Here is a 21,743-nt window from a genome sequence, read left to right on the forward strand (position 1 = left end):
CTCCTCCTCTTCCTTCTTCCTCTTGGCGTTCTTGAAAATGCTCTTCACCTGCTCCAGGGTCGAACGTTCAGTCTTCATCGAGAAGCCCATCGCTCGTTGATCTGCAGAGCCAGAGGTGTGAGCCAAAAAAGCGCATATTTCAAATTCCTCTCTTGTTGGGGGCATTTTGCCCATTCCTCGCCTGGAATTTCAGGCAGGCGTGTAGCGGCCAGCGCAGCGCCAGAGGGGGGGAAGAGCGTACGCTTCTTGCCGTTGATGTGATCGAGGTAGTTGGCTGAGTCCTTGACGATGCAGTCGCACACATCGCAGTAGAAACCGGCCTGGTTGGACGTGGCAGTGCCGGGCACGACCACCTGCGCCTTGCCGAGCTTGGCATCGGTGTCGACCTGGTACTCACGCGCCTTGAGCGGCTTTCGCAGGTGGGGCGGCAGCACGGGCTTCCCCGCTCCCGTCAGCACCGGCCCACGGTTCTTGAATGCCGGGTGGTCCTGCTCTGTGGCGGTTGACGGTTTTATTTGTATTTTGATGAAATAAATCGTAAGCAATTGCGAAAATGATGGACGTACCGGGTTCGACCTCTTCTTCGCCCTCTTGGCGCTCCCTGGCCTTCTTCTCGTAGAACTCTTTGTCCCACTTCCTGCGGAAGGGATGGCTCTTCTTCACCTCCTTCCCGTATCCATCCTCGGCCGACATCTTCTCTTCTTTTTATTTGCCTATTTCTTTTCTTCTTTCTTTTCTTCGCCTTTACTCCTGTTGGAATTTCTGGTATGTGGAGTGTGTTTCTGTGCCAAAGTGTGTTGGAAATGTGCAGTAGCTATGTTCAGAGCGACTATGAAACAACCAAATATACAGGAATGTTGGTCTCCAGGCTTGATGTGAACCAACTGGCTGGCTTACGGGCCGAGGGGTCCACAGGGCGACGACGTGGTCTGGTAATCGTAGCCGTTGCAGTTGCCCGGGCGCAGGTACTGGCACACGTAGATCGGCCGGCCCGACGAGCACCGCCCGATGCCGCAACCGACGTAGGCCGTCATGCGCCACAGGACCTGCGTGAAGTGTCCGCACGTGCCGCCGCTGCACCGCTTCGTCACCGGGTCGTAGTACTGTGCCTCGCTGTCGACCCACCCATTGAGCACCGCAGCAATGCTCGAGTGGCCCATCGCCAGATTTTCACCTACACCACCGCATGCCACCGACCATTGGTTAGCATCCATTTTGTGTGTGCGGTCGAGCGTGTGCGTGTGCGGTCGTACCATAGTCGCCGCCGCTGTGCGAAAAAGTGCATCCGGCGGCCAGCGTGTTAGCATAGCTCTGGGCTGAGCTCTCGAGATTGGTGCTCCAGGCCAGCGCAGGCACGCCGTACTGAGCCCGCTTGGCGTTGTGCTCGTTGAGCCACGTGGCGGCGTCACCCGACGAAGGCACCGGGGAGGCCTTAGGCGAGGCGCTGGCCGACGGCGCCGGCGAGCGGCTGGGCGACGGGACCGGCGACGCGCCGGAAGAGGGCTCAGGCGAGGCGTCTGGCGACGCCGCAGGCGACGGTACGGGGGTGGATCCGCCGCCGCCGCCGCCGCTGGTGGTGACGGTGTAGGTGGCGCTGGCGCGGATGGCGCCGGTCGAAATGACGAGGTACACCTTGTAGGTGCCCTCGCCGAGACCCCAGGTGTTGAAGGTGACCGAGCCGCTGTTGGATCGCACGTACTTGTAGAGACTGGTCGAGGTGCGGCCGCTCGCGAACACGCCGATCCACGTGCTCCTCACTGGGTTGGGGGGAAAGAACGAAGTCAGATTCGACGAAAAAGAAAGAAGAAAGAAAGCGGTCACAAAAGAGCGAAGCGTACCGCTATCGGCGGTGTAGGTGGCGGTGAATGAGGCTCCGGGTTCTCCGCTGGCGGGGTTGACCGACAGGGAGTAGGCTACGAACATAACAAGATCACAAAGATACGATGTGAGGTGGAGAAGAAGGTGAGCCAGACGCTCAGAAAGAAGAGCGGCTACCTCGCTTGAGGCGCTGGTCGTCGATGTCGGTCGAGTTGAACGAGAGGAAGTCGAGTACGGGTCCGTTGGTTCCGGTGGCCTCCACCACCAGGTCGTCTTCGTCACCGGCCGTTTGGTCGTCGGCCACGGCCCCGGTGGCCAGCGCGCACACCAGGAGCCCGAGGAGACACAACACAAGCGATCCCCGCTTCATCACGAAACCACGACTTGCTAAACTGATATATCGGCACTGGGTGTGTGTAGGTGTGGCCCTATAAGAGAGACTAGTTGACAACTGAGAAGCGAACCGGCGCCCAAGCTTTACTTTTATGTTGTCTTGGTTGATGTGGTGGTCGCATAGGAGTCACGGAGCGAGAGGTCGCTGTAACTTCTCGTCAAAGGAGCTCTCGCCAGTGGTCGAACGTGGTTGTTCCAGTTCCCTCGCTTATGGCACCGAGAGGGGACCTGTGCGACCACCCGTGCCAGCAGATAGAGCCGCAGTACGACAAAGACGTGCGAATGGGAAGAAGAGAAGTTGATCGCCTTCTGTGAGTTCATTTCGTTGGGGCTAGCTGTTATGTGAAGGCCGCTACAGTGTCGTGGTGGTCGTGTGGTTGGTGTTGCGGCTGCGCCGCTGGGAGACGAGTGATCGGAGCCGGCCGAGGAGGCCCGCGTGTTTCTCGTCCCGGGGGGTGAGCGTCTCGACTCCGCCGTAGAAGCCCGCCGGGTAGTGCGGTGGACCGCCCAGCCCGTGTGGGTACAGCGAGCTCCCGCCAGCCGCCGGCCTCTTGTTCTGTGTTGATGTTGGTTGCCGATCCATCGCCTTTCTTTGGTTGGCTGTGTGAGCTACTGGGTGTGTCGTGTCGTGTTGTGAGCTGAGGCTAGCTTGCGACCGGAAGAGCTGAACAGCACCTGCGCCAAGCAACACGGCGAGTGCGTTTGCACCACTTTCGGCCAAACGTACGGAACCGCCCCGGGGAAGACGTTCAGACGTGCAGAGCACGTGTCGCAAAGAGGCTCTCTTCTGCGGAACGAATGAACAGGACAGCGGGTACAGAGAAGATCTAGAGATTCGATGTCGCCCTCACTCTCCTTACATCCAATACTAAGAATGGAAGAGGAAGAAGAAGAGGGCGGAGAGGAGGAGGATGAGTGCGAGCAAGACGGCCCATCGCGAGAGGAAGTAGGGGGATGGACGAGAGCGCAGAAGGAGGAGGAGGGATTGCGCCTGCTGCTCGGTGTCCTTGAGATCGCCCGAGTTGTCGATCACAAAGTCGGCCCTCTCTCGCTTCTTGTCTGAACCGAGATCCAACCATCAGCGACCCATCACCACGCGCGCACGACGCGCACGACGCGCACGACACGCACGACACACACAATACCGAGAGGCATCTGGGCCTGGATCTTTTGTCGGGCTTCCTTCTCATCGATGTTGTCTCGCTTCATGAGGCGCTTGAGTTGGACATCGTCGGGCGCATACACCACCACGACGCTGCTCGTCAGACGGTGCAGGCCTGCATCAGCGATTGACAGAACGACACGGCCGTCCAAGGTGAGAACACGAAAGCTACAACGCGTGCGGTGAGGTTGAGAGAGGAAGGGGGGGGGGCTGTACCGGCCTCGTAGAGGAGCGGCGCGTCCAAGATGACGAGATCTGTGCCCCTCTGCATTTGGCAAGACGATTGTCAAACGATGGAGGACCGGAGGAGCAATCGCATCATCTTCGTACGATGAAGTGCCATAGCAGCTGCTTGGCCATCTCGATGAAGATGGGGCGATGTGTGATGGCCTGCAGCTTCTTTCGCTGGAGTGGATCAGCAAAGATGAGCGCGCCCAGTCGCTTGCGATCGATCTCGCCCGTTGCCTCCTCAATAAGGGACCCGCCCTCAGGATCTTTGAAATGTCGCAGGATCTTGTCGTAGGCGGGGGTGCCTCGCGCCACGACCTGTCGCGCTATCACATCGAGATCGATCACAGCTGGTGCAGTCTTTGCATCGCTCGTGAAGATCCTCGTGACCGTGCTCTTGCCCGACGAGATACCTCCTGTCAATCCAACGATCTTCATCAAGAGCTTTATTTATTTTTAGTTATTTTTTGAATTTTAAAATAAAAAACATCGGTCTAGATGGAGCAGACGGAGACGACAGGACGAAGCGTGCCCTCGTCGGCGGTGGCTGCACATATGCAGGCCGCACAGGAGAGGGCGCGGGTGCACCCGGCCTGGCAAGCGCTCAACTTCGAGAAATGGATCAAGTGCGTGATTTTGGGCGATGTCCTCGACGAGGGCGATGAAGTGCTCGAAATCTCTTGCGGGCACACAGGGGCCGAGGACAGCAACACCGGCGGCGCAGGTGGCGGCACGCACCACACCTACGCACGGCACAAGATCCAACATCTCACTACTGTCGGTACACGCGCATGAAGTCCAGCAGGCTCTGACCGCCCCGTGTACTTACGGGGTCTTCTTCCTTACAGACTCGTCGGCCACCGTGGTAGCCGCGGCACAGCGCAAGTGGGAGAAGACGAAGCGGTTCGACGCCGAGTTTGCGACTGCCGACCTCTACACGGTACCTCCTTCTTCCTCCTTGCATCGACGGTACTGCCAAACCAGCTGACGCGCTGCACTACATGACCACACACGACACGACACGACCAACGACACGACACAGATATCGCTCGATCAGGTGCTCAGGGAGGGGAGAAGCTTCGACGTGGTGGTGTGCTTTGATGGGATGCAGAACAGCTTCGCCTCGGAGGAGACGGCCGAGATGTTCCTCCGCAGCGCCACCTGCCGCCTGCGCGAGGGCGGGTACTTCCTCGGCTTCCTCCCCGACTCCTCCGCCATCTGGTACAACTCAACCTCTTGCGCCTTGTGCCGTGCGTGCGTGCGTGCGTGCGTGCGTGCGTGCGTGCGTGCGTGCGTGCGTGCCGCTTCATTGATTAGTACGTCGTTTGGTTGTTGGTGCCGTGTGGGGTCTGGGCTGCGTCGTGTGGTGCGCGCGTAGGAGCAAGGCGGCCAAGGTGAACTCGAAAGGTGACGAGGCGCCCAAGTTTGGCGGAGACCTCTACAAGATCGAGTTCAACGACGACCTCAGCCGATTCCAACCCTTTGGTACGCACACAACCGTTTGTGGATGCGCGCGACGCGTGCGGCTTCAGCCTGTGTCTGTGTTCATCACACGCACCGCCGCACACAGGAACGTCGTACACGCACAGGATGCGCGAGATGGAGGATCGGAAGCAGTACCTGGTCCACTTCCCCACGCTGCTCCAGCTGGCCAGGAAGCTGCAGCTGGAGATGGTGGAGGTGGTCAACTTCATCGACTTTTACGAGGACCACAAGAAGAGCCACGAGGCCGCGCTCACCGAGATCATGGGCTGGACCAAGACCAACAAGAAGCTCTTCCCCAACCAGCTCGAGCTCATCGGTAGCCCCAATGATTTTATTTCACATATTTATATATTGATGTGTATTGTGTATATTATTGATTATTATTACTTTTTGATTATATGCTAAAATATAAATGTGCCACCAGGTCTGCGTACAACGTTCGTCTTCCGAAAACTGCGGTCTGGGGAGTCCATGCCATGATGAAGGAGATGAAGATGAAGAAGACCGGTCGGCACGATGGACATGGAGGTGGAGACAACAAATCGTGATTTGAATAAATAAATGGTAAACAAAGGCAATGTGCGTGTAGGCCAGTCTACACGCCGTCCTCGATGAGGAGCTCGTAGTGGGTCGAGGTGGCGTTGATCGCCTCATTCCTCTTCTTCCTTCGCTGCTGGACGTAGTTGAGCGCCATGCCCATGCCCACAGTCACCAGGACCACGCCCACAATGATGCCCGTCACTGTGTGCCACGATGCAAAGAAATAAGTCGAATAAATCCAGAGTTGTAGACTCTAGCAAGAGGGCGAAGGCGGTACCGATGCCTGCAATGTCGCCGCTGCTCAGGCCATCGTCGCTCTCCTTCTTTGCTGGCGCCGGCGTGGCTACATTTATGCGCCACGACACACGACACGACACACACGACACGACACGACACGCGTGAGTAAGTCGGAGAAGGTATGCACGGCGAGAGCCGACGCAAGTGTACCAGAGGCGATCTTGATGACGGAGCTGAAGGTCTCCTGCATGGTGCCGACGTCGCCATCGAGACCCACCTTGAGGGTGACGTTGAAGGACCCCGACGCGTTGTACGTATGGGTCAGGACCTGATTCCTCCTCAGCTGCGGCACGTCGACCGAATTATCGCCAAAGTCCCAACTGCGCGAGGCCATTCAATCCATGTAAGCGCGTATGTCGCATGTGTCGTGTTGTGTTGTGCCATGTTGTGTTGTGGCGTGTGGCGTGTGGTTGTGTGTGTGTGTGTGTGTGTCGTATTTGTCGTGTGTGCCGTGGCGTGTGTGGCGTGTAGACCTGTAGGTGATGGTGTAGTCAGGGTTGTTTCGGTCCTCCTCGGGAATGCAGGCCCACACGGTCAAGACCGAGTCCTTGGTGCGGTTGCCCTGGACAATGATGACGTCCTGCCCGGCGCGAGTCGCATTGTCCGTACAATCTGGCAACGGCATTCAAATTTAATTACGGTCTGCGTCAGCGGTGGCGTGTGCGGTCGTGCGTGTGCGATCGTGCGTACCAAAAATGCGGGAGATGGACGTGTAGTTGGTCTTGGTGTTGTTGTGCGTCACGTTGAGGCTGACATCGTAGATGCCCGGCTTCGTGTAAGTGTGCGACACCCAGCTCTGCATCCCCATTCGCCCAGCAGCTTATTAGTCTTTGGTGATCAATCAACTGGGCGAGCTGGCCAGGTGTATCATCTGGCACGCACCTCGTTGGCCTGCACTGGCATGCTGCCATCGCCGAAGCTCCACGAGTACTCGTACGCCGTGTCGTTCGCGCCCTGTACGAAGCCATTGCGCCACGGGTCTGCACAGAGCCGAAAACAAACTAAAACAATAAAAGGAGAGCGTACGGCGAGTGCAGGACCGCACGCATTGAAGTGCATGGGCTGATTGATCTCGACCGGCAATCTTCTCAATATGCCTTGGCCAGGCTCGCCTGATTCAAGAAGGGTTTGAGATTAAAAGAAAAAAAAGAAAAAAATCTCAAAGTGACAAATCGGCCAGTTGGGGACGTACAGGTAATTTGTGATGCAACAAGAGGGCAGAGGCAAGCCAGGAGCGACACGGTGAGCACCACCAAACAGCACTGCTGGACCGACATCTTTGTGTGCAAGCTGCGGGAGAGCTCTTTGTTTTGCTTTTGTGTCCCGGTTTTATTGCCTCGTAATTCCGATCATACTTGTCGCACTTTTGGTTGCCGACACTAGTCGGCACAAAAAAATGACCTTATGATCCACATCTTCTGGCGTGGTGACTGCCTGACTTCAGCAGTTGGGCACAGGCCAGGTGAGTGACTGGGCGCAGTACCATTTTCAGGTAACCTCCAGGCCAGGTGGTTCAGTTTGGATTTCCTGGTTGTTCTCCCTTTGCTGGTGGGCAACCAATATGTTCACAGCGGCACCCAGGGAAATTTCCTGCGGCCCAATGCGGTTTGCCGCAAACATGGTCCCTCAGCGCCGGCAGGACGAGGCCCGCACTCACTCGCTTTCCTCTGTGACCGCCCACACACACAACAAGACCAGACAGACGCGACAAGGGTCCTTGCAGAACAGACAGACACTCTTGTCACTGTCATCCCAACCGTTGCCACCTGGAGCCCGTGGTTTGTGCCCGTAAGTCCGGCCTGTTCTGTCTTCGTTTATTTTACTCTCTTCGTTCTTCTTCGTTCTTTTGCTTCGTTGCCTCGGTTGTCTGCGTAGGTGCTGTGCCCTCCCTTGTGTGGTAGTTCTTCACCTCCACCTCACCAGTTTTTAGGTTTGATTGGAGTTGGTGACGCCTGTGGGCCTGTTGGCTCACCACTCTCCTTTTCCCCCTCTGTGACACAGACAGGGCGGCTGCCGCATAGAAGAAGTCACTTCATCCTCATCTTTCTCGTTCGTTCTCGTGCTATCTCTGCACCGCTTCCGCCGTTGTCCTGGTGAAGGTGCTTCCCTCGGGTTTGCACTCTCGGACCTAACCAGGCATTCATTTCGTGAACAACTAATTTTTTTTGAATATATCGTTATTTGTTATTTGTTGTTTGTTTTCTACTGCCCACGTCTTCCGTTCTCACTTCTTGGCTCCACAGGAATCGATAACCTCGTCCTCTGCTGCCTACGCCTCGTCTCATCCACCATCCTCGCTGATAGATAGATAACATCGAAGGGCGGACATAAAGACGAAGGTAATCGATTCGATTACGGCCGAGACGAAGAAGGAGACGAAGTAGCATAGGAGAGGACCGATATCTCAAACGACAAGCGGCCTTGAAGACGCACGAGGCGGAAGGAGGAGATTTAATCTTCGCGTAGAGCGAGAAGATCAACAGCGGTGAAGAAAATCGGAGGTAGAGGAGGAAGTAGAGAAAGATGAAACGTAACCTGCTCCCATCAGGGTCATCGCTGCTCCATCAGCCTACGGTCGTGGAGGCCGATCTCGAGGGCATGGGAAACAGCAGCAGCGAAGATGAAAGCGACGTAGACGCGTCGCCCCTCATCATCAAGCGATCTCTCAAAGGGTCGTCGGAGCGAGGTCACGTGCGACCACATCACCAACACCAGAACCGACTCTACCAACTACGCGACGACCTGTGGCGACAAGGCTATCGATTCGTCCAGGAGAATCGCGCGCTCGTGCTGCGATCCTTCATCGCCGCCGTGGCCTTCGTCCTCTTCGTGCTGCTCATCGTCTACTGGCCGTATCTCAACAGCTACTGGATGGTGCCCCAGTGGCGTCGCGTGGAGGCCGGCTGGCGATCGTTCCGTGGCGATGTCGAACACTACCGACGAGAAAACGAGATGATGGCTCGAGCAGCATTCGATAAGCGACGCCTTCTTCGATCGCCACATGCCTGTGAGGCCCTGGGCGGAACCGCCGAGCATAGCAAGGTACCTTGTTTTACCATCTCTTTCATCTTCGCACCCCCCCCCCAAGATCCATCTTCGTCTTCGCTCTTTGCCACGTCTCCGTTCTTTTATGGAATTTGTGGAATGACGCCCTTACGGCTGTCTTCTGCCCGCGTCTCGTGGCTGTGCACGCTGCGGTCATTGTTCTTGACCTTCTTTCTTCGTTTCCTCGTAACCGTGGTGTGTCATTTATTCATCGTTCTAAAGCGTTTTCATTTGCAACCGTCACAGCGTGCGTGGTTGACCGCCGTCGCCAACAACAACTACGTGACGCCAACGCTGGCCCTGGCGCACACGCTCGACCAGTTCTCGTGCGTGAAGACCAAGATCGCGCTCGTGCCGGAAGACTTGGAGCTCGTCTCGGAGACCACGCGGGATCTGCTGCGCAAGGCCGGCTTCGAAGTCCGGGTCAAGCCCTCGCTCGACTGCATGTCTGCCCATGGCAGCGGCGCCAGCGAGATCGCTCTCTATCCCGGTACGCACCGGGCAGGCCCGAAGCATTTTTCTTATTATTATTTTCGTTTTCTGACATTTATTCTATTCAACTTTGCAGGTGAGTACATGCGGCTGTACGGGTGGAACATGACCGAGTTCGACAAGATCGTGTACGTCGACTGCGACATCATGCTCCTCGACAACATTGACGAGCTGTTCGAGACTCCGCTCCAGGTACCCTTCACCCGGGCTTTTCTTCTTCGTTCTTCATCGTTTTTCTTTGCTGACTCGTTTGGTCAAACACAGGACAACCAGATGGGCGCGGCCTACTTCGAGGAGCCCGGCATCGTAGACACGGGCGAGAATTCGGGTCTGCTGGTGATCAAGCCGCGCGAGCAGGAGTTCATCGACCTGCTCGCCGAGTGGCAGGCCCTCTTCCCGTCGGCCGGTTGCGTGGCCGACCAGCCCTTCCTGTGGCTCTTCTACCACCAGCCCGGCCGGAGCCTCAATCTCCTCCCCTACTCCTATAACATCCGCAAGAGGGTACACCGCCGCCGCCCACTCCACCACTTCCCTCTCCATTGCCGTCACATTGCCGCTCACATTCCTTTGCCGTGTGTGAAAAGATCTACCACCCGATGCGCGTGTGGCACTTTGCCGGACCGGCAAGGCTTGGCTACAAGCCCTGGATCTACCCCCACACTCCGGCCGAGAGCTATGACAGGTAAGCTTTGACCACCTGTAATTTCCGGCCGGCAGTCGGGGCCAGAGCGAGAAACTGACCCGCGTGGTTGGTGTTTACCAGGCCGATCGTGGCGTTCTCCGACGTGGTGGCCCTGTGGTGGCACTTCCTCTACGGGGCGGTGAAGAGCTACGGGCTGGAGCAGAACCCGTGGTGGCGAAAGGAGCACGAGCGCCTCATGTCCATCCGCCTCCAGGTCGAGGAGAGCCGCAACTTCCCGCCCCTCCGCGACGAGATCAAGAGATGATCATCGCCTTCATCACCGCCTCTTTCCTCTCTCTCTCCTTCTCTCCTTCTCTCTCCGCCTCATGATCATCATCATACTACACTTCCATCACGTCATCAACGTCACAGCGACGCCAACGCAGTCAGCCACGACACCTTCCCGACCCCAGCGGGACCCGCACCAGCACACCTCTCGAGCAGCCACAAGAACGGAAACGGCAAACCAGCGAGGAAAGAGCGAAGGCGAGAAGCAGAGAAGTGAAGCAAACCAACCGAGCGAGCGCGAGTTCAACTCTTCTCTTCCTTCTCGCCCTGGCGGATGGGCCAAGGACAGAAGGAAAATTTATTTATTTATTTATTTATTTTCAAGTGTACGCATATGCCTCAACATTTTTGTAGTTGTAAACCTCACCTTCTCGCCCTCTGTTCCTCTTCAGTTCTATGCCCCTTTTGGCCAACAGTTATCCAAATAGCTCAAGTTTCCTTTTCGGCTTTTCAGTCGTGTTTGCCTTTTCTTTGCCTGGGCTGCTCCGAGGAAGAAGGAGAGAAAAGAAGAAGAAGGAGAAAAGAAGCCATTTGCCGTGCCGGTGAGCAGAGGAAGAGGCAGGTGCGGGGCCTCTCGAGTCGGCCGATTAAGCACAGCCAAGCCTCCGATTGGAGAGCAGACTGGTAACCGTTGTTGTTGTTGTTGCAGTTCTCACCTGGGAGGGTTTTTTGGACCACTCACCACTGACATCAGGCTGGGGGTGTCGACACACCAGCCCAACACTCGGCCGGAGCCGCCTCAAATACAAAACCACAACAGCGCATGGAGAAGCAACGACAGCAACGCCACCTGCCGGCGCTCGGCATCGCCCACCTGAGCGTCTTCCTTCTCCTGCTACTCTACGCACACTCTGGTACCTTCACTTTTTTTTTCAAATTTCTTTGCCCCGGAGCACTGATGGTGGTGCCGCAGGTGAGTCGGTCGACGTGTGGGTCGGTGGCGACGTGAGCCAGGAGGCCCTGTGGGGCGAATACGCGGCCGGCTACCTCAACCACAAGGCCAGCGTGCATGTGAGCTTCGAGGCCGATATCGGCATCAACAGCCTTTCGGTGCTTGCCGGTACCCAACCCCCCCCCTCCAGCCCCATCTGCCTCGCGCCTCCCTTTGTCTGGGCTTCTTGCGTGTTCTGAGATACTCCGCGCGCTTGTCACACTCTTCTCTTCTCTTCTCGCACCATTTCCTTTTCATAAAATATCTCAATGAATGCAAATTATATAATTTGAATATGTTGTTTATGGCAATTCATATAACTTGTGATGCACACAACACTCGTTTCATTTACTCGGCCATCGATTAGTGATCACTAATTAATGCTGCCGTTTGTGTTGGCATGCAACACTAGCCGGCAAGGTTGACTTGGCCATACTCGGGGCCGAGCTGACACCCGACGTCACGGCGCCGCTTGCCGACAGCGCCGCTGGCGGCTACCTCTTCCAGCTGCCCTTTGTCGGTTCGTCCGCCATGCCTCGCGAGTCAGTTTCATTCTTCTTCGTTCTCACACGTGTTCCGTTCTTCTTCTTTATTGTGATTGTTTTATTTTGGTATATTTATTACATTTTTTTAATGTACTCCTAACATTTAGGGACGGCGATGGTGGCCGCCTACAACCTGCCCACGCTCCAGTCCAGCGACCCGCCCCTGGTACGGACACACCGCGTGCCAGCTGTTGTCAGTGTTATCGCTGATCCCGCACACGGCCTCCCTGACACAACATTCTTGGTCGCCGCCCCACGTGGTATGGCCATTCCACGCATTTTGTGTCGTGCCGTGTCGTATGTTGCGTTCAGACGCTGAACGGTGAGACGCTGGCACGAATCTACCTGGGTACGCGGAGAGGAGCCAGAGAACTCTCTTAGGGTTCCGGCGTTCGTGCAGCGCTAAACCTCGAAAATCTCTCTTTCTCTCTCTCTCTTCGCGTTACAGGCGATATTCGCTTCTGGAACGATTCGGCCATCGCCGCGCTCAACTCGGGGCTGGCGCTCGCCAACAAGCTGCCCTCCGAGAGGATCCTCCTCAGCGCCTATTGGGACCAAGCGCTCGAGGTGACGCAGGTATGGACCCGTCCCTCTCCCCACGACACGAATTCATGTTGATCCTTATATCGTTGTGTCGTGTGTGTCGTGCATGTCGTGTGCGGTGTGTGTGTGTCGGTGTGTCGTGCGTCGTTGGTGCTTGGTAAACGCTGCAGGTGTTTGGCGAGATGATGTGCGCATTCTCGGCGAGCTTCGAGACGGCTTACAACAGCGTGGGCAGGAACCTCACCCTCATGCCTCCGGCGGCCGACGGGATGACCATCAGCGAATCGCATGAAGCTCAGGCCGACTTCGTCTCGGTAGGCCTTCACTCGCCTCGCTCTCTCGAGTCTAGCCTGGATGCGCTCACGCCTATTTTGCATTTGTGTGTCGTGTCGTGTTTCCAGATGACGCAGTACTCTCTGGCGTACATGGACCTCACGTTCGCGACGCGCGCGAACGTGACCTCTGCGAGCATGGTCAATCGGGAAGGCCAAACGGTCGCGCCCACCACCACTGCCATCCGCTCCGGTACGCAGCCACTCTCGCCCACACTGAATCCAGGCCCTAAGCTTCTTCTTTTTCCTTTGGGCGTGCACGCAGCCATGGAAGCCATGAGCGATCAAATACAGGAGGGCTCGTACACCCTTAACATCACAAACGCTCCGCGTACGCCCCCCCCCACACGCACACGCACACGCACACGCACACGCACACGCACACGCACACGCACACGCACGACCGCACACGCACACGCACACGAGGGACTGATGTGGTAGTGTCCGGGTTGCAGAGGCGGAGTCGTGGCCGATGAGTTATCTGCTGTATGCCACGCTGTCCCGAAATCTCACCAACCCGCTCAGCGGATGTCCCACCGCCAAGGAGCTGCTCAGCATCATCTTCTGGTCGCAGACCAACCCCGCTGTACGACTGCGCCGCACGCGTGCATTCCTCTCATTCCATTCTTCGTCGTTGTATTGAATTCACTGGTGCGTGTCGGTTGCCGTGTTGCGCAGGCTCTTGCCGTGGCCGAGGCACACCACTACGCGACCCTGCCCATTCCGTTGCTACGGTGCGGCCCTTTAAGCTCGTTTTCGACTCGACAGGCCGTCACGCGGAGGCCCTCCGTGCGCTTACTTTCGCCCTTCTTTGGGGGTGAGTCGCACAGGTTGCTCCTCAACGCGATCAACTCGATCCAGTGCAACGGCCGACAGTCCTTCTCCACTGCCGCGGTCATGGGCGTCGGCACATCGCTTGACATCTACTCCTCCTGGGCGTACCCTTCCCTCCCTCCCCCCACCGTCCCCCCTCTCCATCACGTCCCTGTCGCTAACAGGGTCGTGTCGTGTCGTGCGTGTAATCCTCCAGAGACGAGCAATCCTCGCGCAGCGAAGTGTTCCAATACTTCAGGACCAACAACGACGACGCCGTGACGGACATGGCCCTCGGTACCTTCCCCCCCCCGCCCCGCAAAGCCCTGTGTCGGCGTCATCGAGTGTAGATCGGTCGGACACTTTCTTCTCATTATATTGTATCCCCCCCGGACCCAATCCCAGGCTTCACGGACTTTGGCGGCTTGGACTCGGAGTTGACGGCCGCCCAGGCCACGGGGCTGCCGGACGTGGCGGTGCTGCCGATGGTGGCCCACGCCGTGGTGCCGACCCACAGCGTCGACGTCTACGCCTACGGACACATCTACTTCGACTTGCCCACCGTGGCCGACATCTACCTGGGTACCCCCAACCCCTCGGTTGTTGTTTCTTGTCGACCGCTCAGTCGTAACGTAACGTGCTGACGTCAGCTTTTCTTTTTCCCCGACTTGGATGGTTGCGGTGCAACCTTTTTAAACAAACGCAAGGCAACATCCAATGGTGGAACGACTCGCGTATCTTGACGATGAACGCGCACCTGGCGGAGCATATCCCGAGCGTGCCCATCTGCGTGATCTACCAGACCAACCCGTCGGTTGTCACTCAGGTCTTCACCACGGTCCTGGCCCGCAACGTGCCGCAGTTCGCCGAGCAGGTGCGCCGCACTCGACCACCAATTGATGATCTTGATCAACGCTCAACCCACTCTCGCTCGCAGATCACACCGGGCATGCAAGTGACATTCCCCAACCTGCACTCGTGCTCCATTGGCATCGATGGTTCGTCCCCCGCACACACGACACACGCACCACCGCACACGCACCATCGCACATCGCACACGACTGCAAGTGAGCTGATCGAGCGAGGCGCATGAATGAACGGCGCAGGCAATATCATCGACTCGTTCGAGCTGCCGAATGCCTTTGGAATGTGGATCATGCCGGACATCATTCCGTCGCCCTGGGCCGCGCCGACGATTGTCACCAACGCGGCAGGAAACGAAGCCTCCTCGCAGCCCGCTCGGGACATCGTCTCCGCGCTCCTCGAATACCAAGACCCGCTCCCCGCCGACGAGGCCATCTTCAAACTCGAAGGTTCAAAGTCGTCATAACCCGCACACGCACCACCGCACACGCACCACCGCACACGCACCACCGCACACGCACATATCTAACGGGCGGACGGAACGCGGTTACAGGAAAGGAAGGGAACAGCTGGCCGTTCGTGGTCGGGTCGGCCGTGATGTTCCAAACCCGGCCGACGACGAACTGCCCTTCCTCCGCAGCGCTCCTCGACTGGATCTGGTGGACGCAGAGCGACATCACCGCCATGGAGATGGCAGACAAGTACGCCTGCGTCGTGTCGAGTCGTTGGTCGTGTCGTGTCTAACCGGCGCGCAGCTACGGAATGGCGGTGGCGAGTACCAACGCGGCCGTGAAGCGGCGCATCCTCAACACGCTGGCCAGCGTGACGTGCCAGGGCGAGACCACGTTCTCGCTGGCTGGGTGCGTGTTCAACGGCACCTTCTGCTCCGATCGAGGCACCTGCTCGGCCGACGGCGTGTGCACCTGCAACGCCGGCTTCACCGTACGTTGTCCGCAACCTAAGCTAAGCTAAATAATCAATGCACGTCAGCCAACGGCCACCCAATCGCTGACCTCGCCTTATCGTCTTTTTCAAAGGGCAATTATTGCGAGCTGGAGTCGTCCAGCAGCGATTCGCTGTCCACCGCCGCCGTGCTCGGAATCGTGCTAGGTACCGGCTCTCTCGGAGCGAATGTGTTGCGCGTCGACGATAAAAACTGACCCAATACCGTGTGCGTGTGCGTGTGCGGTCTTGTTGGGTCATGGGTCCAGGCGTGCTTCTGCCGCTGTTCTGTCTGCTGTTGTTCCTGGTGCCGCTGATCGTGGTGGCCGTCGTGCTCGTCATTCTGCGCGCCAACCGTCGCAAGTCCGAGTGGGAGATCAACCCCGACGAGATCGAACTCGGTGAACCCCTCGGCATGGGCGGGTACCCACCACCGCCGCCGTCTTCGTTTTCTTCGTCGTTTTCGTTCTTCACCATTATCATGCCCGCGACTCACTCCGGCTGGGGGTGTTCAGGTTCGGCTGCGTGTATAAGGCCAGGTGGAGGGGCACGGAGGTGGCGGTCAAGATGCTGCCCTCGCACAACCCCAGCAAGGACATGGTCAACAACTTCAAGGACGAGGTACTCCTCTCGCCTGTTTTATATTAAATATTTAATATTTTGTGTTTTTTTAAAGGTAAATGATTTAATATAATATAATATAAAAACAAACAAAAAAACAGATCCACGTGATGATGGCGTTGCGGCACCCCAACGTGGTGCTGTTCATGGCAGCCTCGACCAAGCCCGAGAAGATGTGCCTGGTGATGGAGCTAATGGCCCTCGGCTCGCTGTACGACGTGCTGCACAACGAGCTGATCCCGGAGCTGCCGTTCCAGCTCAAGGTCAAGCTGGCCTACCAGGCGGCCAAGGGCATGCACTTCCTCCACTCGTCGGGCATCGTCCACCGCGACCTCAAATCGCTCAACCTCCTGCTCGACAACAAGTGGAACGTCAAGGTGGACAACACACACAACACACACGACACACCTAACACACACGACACACACACACACACACACACGACACACACACAACACACACACACGACTCACGCGCGTGGTGCAGGTGAGTGACTTTGGGTTGACGAAGTTCAAGCAAGAGATCAAGACGGGGAAGGAGGGCAACGAGGGCCTGGGCTCGATCCCGTGGACGGCGCCCGAGGTGCTCAACGACCAGCCCGACCTGGATTACGTGTTGGCCGACGTGTACAGCTTTGGCATCATCCTCTGGGAGCTCCTCACTCGCAGCAACCCCTATCCCGGCCTAGGTGACACGACGTGACACGACACGACACGCAACACGACACGATTAATTTATTATTATTTTGTATTATTTTGTGTGGACAGCCCGGCAGCGGTGGCGGTGGCGGTGATCAGGGACGACGCGCGGCCGAAGCTGCCCGACGAGGAGTCGCTCCACGTGACGCCCGAGTACGACGAGCTCATGCGCAGCTGCTGGCACATCGATCCGTCGATCCGCCCCACGTTCCTCGAGATCGTCACCCGCCTGAGCTCCATGGCCGGCGAGGTGTCGTCGTCGTCGCAGGGCGGCTCGTCGTCGTCCGCCTCCACCTTCACCAGCACCAATGCCGGCAAGGCCGCCAGGCAGCGCAGACGAGCCGGGTCCAGGGCGTCGGTCGATGGGTCGCTGTCGTCGTCGTCGGCGGGCCACAGCGCAGGGTCGTCGGTCTTCAATTACCCGATGATGACCGCGTCCGCGACCACGCGGCTGCGCGGGACGACGACCAACACCAACAGCTTCGGGGCCATCACCGCGCGCGTGCCGGCGCCGTCGGGCGAGGTGGCGATCGTGTTCTCGGACGTGACCAGCGCCGCGTCGCTGTGGGAGTTCAACCCGGAGGCCATGAAGGACGCCACGCTGGCCCACAACCAGCTCCTGCGGTCGCTGCTGGCCAAGCACCGCGGCTACCAGGTGCGGTCGACCCGCGAGCGCAACACGGGCGAGGGCTCGTTCTGCATGGTCTTCCAGGACCCGCTCGCGGCGGTCCACTGGTGCGCCGACGCCCAGCGGGCGCTGCTCGAGGTCGAGTGGCCCGCCGCGCTGCTCGGCCACCCGGGCGCCGCCGAAGAGTGGGGCGACACCGACGACAGGTACGCAGTGCGTGCGCGTGTGTGCGGTCGTGCATGTGCGATTGTGTGTGATTGTGTGCGTGTGCCGTGACTGAGTGTGTGCGTATGCGTGTGCGTGTGCAGGATCATGTACAAGGGCCTGCGGGTGCGGATGGGAGTGCATGTCGGGGAGCCGCGCATGGCGAAGGACCCGACCACCCGCAAGATGGACTACTACGGGCCGTCCGTCAACGCCGCCGCGCACATCACCGCCATGGCCCACGGCGGCCAGGTGGTTGTCTCCGAGCCCCTGCGGTCCGCGCTCGAGCTCAAGGACCGGCCGCACCTGCTCGACCTGGGCCGGTTCGAGATGAACGACGCGCCCAGCGGCACGGCCCACCTCTACGAGTGCAAGGTGGTCGGCCTCGAGGGCCGCTTCTTCGGCGGCGTGTCGGGCCGGCGCGGAGGCGGCGGCGGGGCTGACACAGGGTCGCCCCGCGCCGGCGACGACGATGAGAGCCTGGACGGCGAGAGCAGCGGTGCGAGCGCGGTGGTGCAGACGGCGGTGGGCGACGGTCTGACCAACAACGAGGACCGCTTCCTGACGTCGGCCAACCTGTGTCGGTGGGTGATCGACTTCAGTGAGGTCAAGACCGGCAAGCAGGCACGCACCCTCGATCGAGAGAGAGGAATGTCAGGCATGCAAGGAATGTGCTCATATGTCCTGCGTGTGCGGTCGTGTGTCTCGTGTGCGTGCGGTTGTGCGGTTGTGCGTGTGCGGTGCGCGATGTGAGAGCAGATCGGGATGGGCTCGTACGGTGTGGTCTACAAGGGCACGTGGAAGGGCGTCGACGTGGCGGTGAAGCGGTTCATCAAGCAGAACCTCGACGAGCGCCGGCTCCTGGAGTTCCGCGCCGAGATGGCCTTCCTCTCCGAGCTCCACCACCCCAACATCGTCCTCTTCATCGGTCAGTCGCCCCCCCCCCAATTGCCACGTCAGCTGGATAAACCGACAACTGACAGCGCTGCGCGATTGGTCGTTGACGTGTGATTTTATTCTTCTTTTTGTGTGATTTTATTCTTCTTTTTGTGGTTACATAGGCGCGTGCGTGCGAATGCCCAATCTGTGCATCGTGACGGAGTTCGTGCGCCAGGGCTGCCTGAAGGGCATCCTGCTCAACCGCAGCGTCAAGCTCGCGTGGAGCCAGCGCCTGCGCATGCTCAAGAGCGCCGCGCTGGGGGTGAACTACCTGCACTCGCTCACGCCCGTCATCATCCACCGCGACCTCAAGCCCTCCAACCTGCTCGTCGACGAGAACTGGAACGTCAAGATTGCCGACTTTGGGTTCGCCCGGATCAAGGAGGAGAACGCCACCATGACCCGCTGCGGCACGCCCTGCTGGACTGGTACACCTGTTTTTTTATTATTATTATTTAATTTCATGATCATTTTATTATTTGATTGTTTCTTTTTATATATTTGATTCAATTATCTTTAAATTAAATATTACCAATTATTTAATTGGATTTGCTGATCTATTTGGTCCCCACACAGCGCCTGAGGTGATCAGGGGCGAGAAGTACACGGAGAAGGCCGACGTCTACAGCTTCGGCGTCATCATGTGGGAGATGCTCACACGCAAGTGCGTTTGCCCGCCGCCTCCTTCTCCACGGGTCCGTGCGCGTGTTGCTGATGACCGTTGTGTCGCGTGTGTCGTCTGTGCGCAGGCAACCGTTCGCCGGGCGCAACTTCATGGGCGTGTCGCTCGACGTGCTCGAGGGCCGACGACCCCAGATGCCGTCGGACTGTCCCGAGAGCTTCCGCAAGATGATCGAGCGCTGCTGGCACGCCAAGGACTCCAAGCGGCCCGCCATGGACGAGCTCCTGGGCTTCTTCGACAGCCTCATCGGCGAGAACTCCCGCGGACTCGACGCTGTCTAGAAGTGACTTTGTGTGTCCACCACACCACACCACACCACACCACACCACACCACACCACACCACACGAACTAGCCATTAATGCTAAACATTCATTTTATTCTTCTTATTATCTTTTTTAACGGGTGTGAGTTGCGTGTGGTGAGTGAAGTGGTGCGGTGAGTGTGTGCGGTGAAGTGAAGTGATGAAGTGGAGTGGTGAGGTGATGAAGTGGAGTGTGGTGAGTGGGTGGTGGGGTGGGTGGGGTGTCAAGTGAGATGAGTGCGGCGTCCATAGGGCGCCGAGAGAGTGGTGGTTACAGAGTTGTGGCTGGCTGGCTTAGTAGGCCACCCTTCGCCTTCGGCTGCGGCTGCCGAAGAGGCGGGCGGGGATGGTGACGACGCGCACGACGACGTTGGTCACTCCACGGACGACGGAGCTCACGATCGGGATGTGCATGGCTAGGCTTGAGGTTGATGGTTGTTAACTGGAGGCTTGGGCGGTCAGCTCGAGAGCTTGATGTCGATGTCGATGTTGTGGATGTTGTTGTTGAGTGTTGAGAGTTGATGAAATGGGCCAAGGTGGGGCGAGTTATTTATCCTGGGGTCGGACTCCGGTGGGTGACATGCTCCAGGATTTCAGTTGGCAGGATTGCTGCGGAATTTCTGGAAGTTGTTGGCATTGTGCCAGGTTGAGGTCTCACACGAACTCTATGGCTGTTCTAATCTACAAACCCACTATCCTCCACCCAACCACCAACCCAAGATCCAATGTGATCTCATCACACCATCACCAACAACTCAAGTTCTATCTTTTGCTGGTTCTTGTCTGCGTCAGGAAATTGTTGTGGACTAGTTGATGACGTGGACCTATGGCGGTCGAGGCTCCAGCAAATTGGCCAATTTAGTTTGGTGGCTTGGGCACGACTGCTTCCAGCAATCAATCAAACAAGAAGACCACATTTGTATCTATACGTTATATTTATAAAGAAGATGCGAGGCAATCGTTTCCTGCAGGCGGTCGAGGATGACTTTCCCACGTGCCCCGGTTGCAATGACCAGGTCTTCCCTCGCGAACGCCCCGTCCGTGCCCTCGACGTACGTCGCCCCACGCCAAATCACCATTTTCACCCATTTTTAATTGATAAATAATTAAAAATTATTTTATACTCTCAACATCAATCTTCGATCAATCTTCGGCGTTTTTTGGTTTGTTGTCAATTATTTTAGATTTTATGAGCCGATCAGTAGGTGGATGGGTGGGTTGCCGGCGAGGACAAGAGTGAAGAAAGGATGAACGCGGAATGGCGGAAGGAAAGATGATGACGATGAAGAAGATGATGAAATGAGGACTTCGCACGTGTGTGGTCAAAGACTGTTTCGTGTGCGTGGTTCTGATGTCACTGACGTGTGTGTCGTGTCGTGTCGTGTGTCGTGCGGTGTGTTCGTCATGTGCAGGCCCAGTGGCACCCGAACTGCCTGAAGTGCACCACGTGCAAGACGCTCCTCAACGTGCGCTCGCTCGAGTCGTACGAGAAGAAGCCCTACTGCGCGGCCCACCGCCCGTCGGCCTCGGCCACCCAGGTCGCCGACGACGTTCACATCAAGCAGGCCACCTGTACGCACCGCACACGCCACACCGCACACGCCGCACGCACCGCACACGCGCTAACCGAGGGAACACGACACGCGACACGCGACACGCACACACAGCTGTGCCCAAGGCTGCGGATCGTGCGGCGGGAGTGGACGTGACGGCCCAGCGCAAGTTCGCCGCGCCCGGCCGCAACGTGCGACTTGACGCCCACGCCGACCGTGCCGCCGACCGCTTCACCAGCGACCGCTCGGCCGACACCGGAGAGGTGCGTGAAACACAACTCCGACACACCACACGCCACGCACGACACACACACGACACACAACACACCGCACGTACCGCACACGCCTCCTTAACTCTTTCCTCGGTGCACAGTACACCAAGGAGGCGATGCCTTCGGCGACCAACGCCGGCATCAGCTGGGCCGACTCGACCCACAAGGCCGACACCGGCGAATTCGTGAGGGAGGCCTCGGCCTCGCGCACGCAGGCCGGTATGCCCAATTTTTTTTTAGCTCCGATGCATTTTTTTAGCTCCGATATTCATGTCATCGCGCTGTTTGTTGTAGGTCACGCCTGGGCCGACCCGTCGCACAAGTCCGACCAGGGCGAGTTCGGCTCGACCCCGGCGGCGTCTGCCAGCTCGGCCGGCGCGACGTGGGCCGACCCCACTCGCCGCCACGACCAGGGCGAGTTCGTCAAGGACGCCGCCCCGCGCC

The 21,743-nt window shown here is 58.0% G+C and overlaps 8 protein-coding genes across 8 annotated transcripts in view; 4 read left to right on the top strand and 4 right to left on the bottom strand.

Moving 5' to 3' along the window:
* Positions 1-74: 74 nt before the first annotated feature.
* Positions 75-693, bottom strand: ACA1_390750 (uncharacterized protein; the record flags this gene model as incomplete). Its single annotated transcript, XM_004336703.1, has 2 exons — positions 75-493; positions 567-693. 2 exons carry the CDS (start codon positions 691-693, stop codon positions 75-77), a joined length of 546 nt encoding a protein of 181 aa, XP_004336751.1.
* A 200-nt stretch (positions 694-893) lies between these two features.
* On the bottom strand, positions 894-2,188 carry ACA1_390760 (SCPlike extracellular subfamily protein; the record flags this gene model as incomplete). Its single annotated transcript, XM_004336704.1, has 4 exons — positions 894-1,174; positions 1,254-1,757; positions 1,839-1,913; positions 1,996-2,188. 4 exons carry the CDS (start codon positions 2,186-2,188, stop codon positions 894-896), a joined length of 1,053 nt encoding a protein of 350 aa, XP_004336752.1.
* Positions 2,189-2,960: 772 nt separating this feature from the next.
* Positions 2,961-4,039, bottom strand: ACA1_390770 (dephosphoCoA kinase; the record flags this gene model as incomplete). The annotated part of the gene is made up of 5 exons (XM_004336705.1): positions 2,961-2,998; positions 3,172-3,270; positions 3,357-3,488; positions 3,590-3,638; positions 3,704-4,039. The coding sequence occupies 5 exons, from the start codon at positions 4,037-4,039 to the stop codon at positions 2,961-2,963; spliced, it is 654 nt and encodes a 217-aa protein (XP_004336753.1).
* A 60-nt stretch (positions 4,040-4,099) lies between these two features.
* ACA1_390780 (mRNA cap guanineN7 methyltransferase) lies at positions 4,100-5,566 on the top strand (the record flags this gene model as incomplete). Its single annotated transcript, XM_004336706.1, has 6 exons — positions 4,100-4,382; positions 4,450-4,541; positions 4,644-4,822; positions 4,980-5,086; positions 5,172-5,402; positions 5,511-5,566. 6 exons carry the CDS (start codon positions 4,100-4,102, stop codon positions 5,564-5,566), a joined length of 948 nt encoding a protein of 315 aa, XP_004336754.1.
* Positions 5,567-5,681: 115 nt separating this feature from the next.
* ACA1_390790 (PKD domain containing protein) lies at positions 5,682-7,200 on the bottom strand (the record flags this gene model as incomplete). The annotated part of the gene is made up of 7 exons (XM_004336707.1): positions 5,682-5,827; positions 5,904-5,969; positions 6,074-6,243; positions 6,397-6,503; positions 6,666-6,719; positions 6,806-6,903; positions 7,116-7,200. The coding sequence occupies 7 exons, from the start codon at positions 7,198-7,200 to the stop codon at positions 5,682-5,684; spliced, it is 726 nt and encodes a 241-aa protein (XP_004336755.1).
* Positions 7,201-8,446: 1,246 nt separating this feature from the next.
* ACA1_390800 (glycosyltransferase family 8 protein) lies at positions 8,447-10,407 on the top strand (the record flags this gene model as incomplete). Its single annotated transcript, XM_004336708.1, has 6 exons — positions 8,447-8,965; positions 9,215-9,458; positions 9,537-9,652; positions 9,725-9,961; positions 10,045-10,142; positions 10,224-10,407. The coding sequence occupies 6 exons, from the start codon at positions 8,447-8,449 to the stop codon at positions 10,405-10,407; spliced, it is 1,398 nt and encodes a 465-aa protein (XP_004336756.1).
* A 786-nt stretch (positions 10,408-11,193) lies between these two features.
* ACA1_390810 (serine/threonine protein kinase, putative) lies at positions 11,194-19,453 on the top strand (the record flags this gene model as incomplete). The annotated part of the gene is made up of 30 exons (XM_004336709.1): positions 11,194-11,284; positions 11,344-11,490; positions 11,774-11,881; positions 12,014-12,072; positions 12,219-12,255; positions 12,355-12,482; positions 12,620-12,763; positions 12,851-12,974; positions 13,047-13,112; positions 13,237-13,367; positions 13,460-13,515; positions 13,612-13,719; positions 13,812-13,891; positions 14,000-14,176; positions 14,302-14,468; positions 14,532-14,592; positions 14,701-14,907; positions 15,012-15,159; positions 15,214-15,400; positions 15,496-15,568; positions 15,670-15,823; positions 15,916-16,021; positions 16,123-16,398; positions 16,508-16,709; positions 16,797-17,553; positions 17,656-18,241; positions 18,311-18,479; positions 18,613-18,918; positions 19,067-19,154; positions 19,240-19,453. 30 exons carry the CDS (start codon positions 11,194-11,196, stop codon positions 19,451-19,453), a joined length of 5,157 nt encoding a protein of 1,718 aa, XP_004336757.1.
* Positions 19,454-20,773: 1,320 nt separating this feature from the next.
* Positions 20,774-21,743, top strand: part of ACA1_390820 (uncharacterized protein) — a gene marked incomplete at both ends in the record, with an annotated part of 1,591 nt that continues 621 nt past the window's right edge. Inside the window, 5 exons of the mRNA XM_004336710.1 lie at positions 20,774-20,788; positions 20,887-21,046; positions 21,142-21,290; positions 21,401-21,518; positions 21,594-21,721. Of these exons, the coding sequence (XP_004336758.1) occupies positions 20,774-20,788; positions 20,887-21,046; positions 21,142-21,290; positions 21,401-21,518; positions 21,594-21,721 (570 nt within the window). The remainder of the gene's footprint in view (positions 20,789-20,886; positions 21,047-21,141; positions 21,291-21,400; positions 21,519-21,593; positions 21,722-21,743) is intronic.

Source organism: Acanthamoeba castellanii, assembly GCF_000313135.1.
Source record: "Acanthamoeba castellanii str. Neff unplaced genomic scaffold scf7180000084740, whole genome shotgun sequence".
Classification (NCBI taxonomy): Eukaryota; Discosea; order Longamoebia; family Acanthamoebidae; genus Acanthamoeba; species Acanthamoeba castellanii.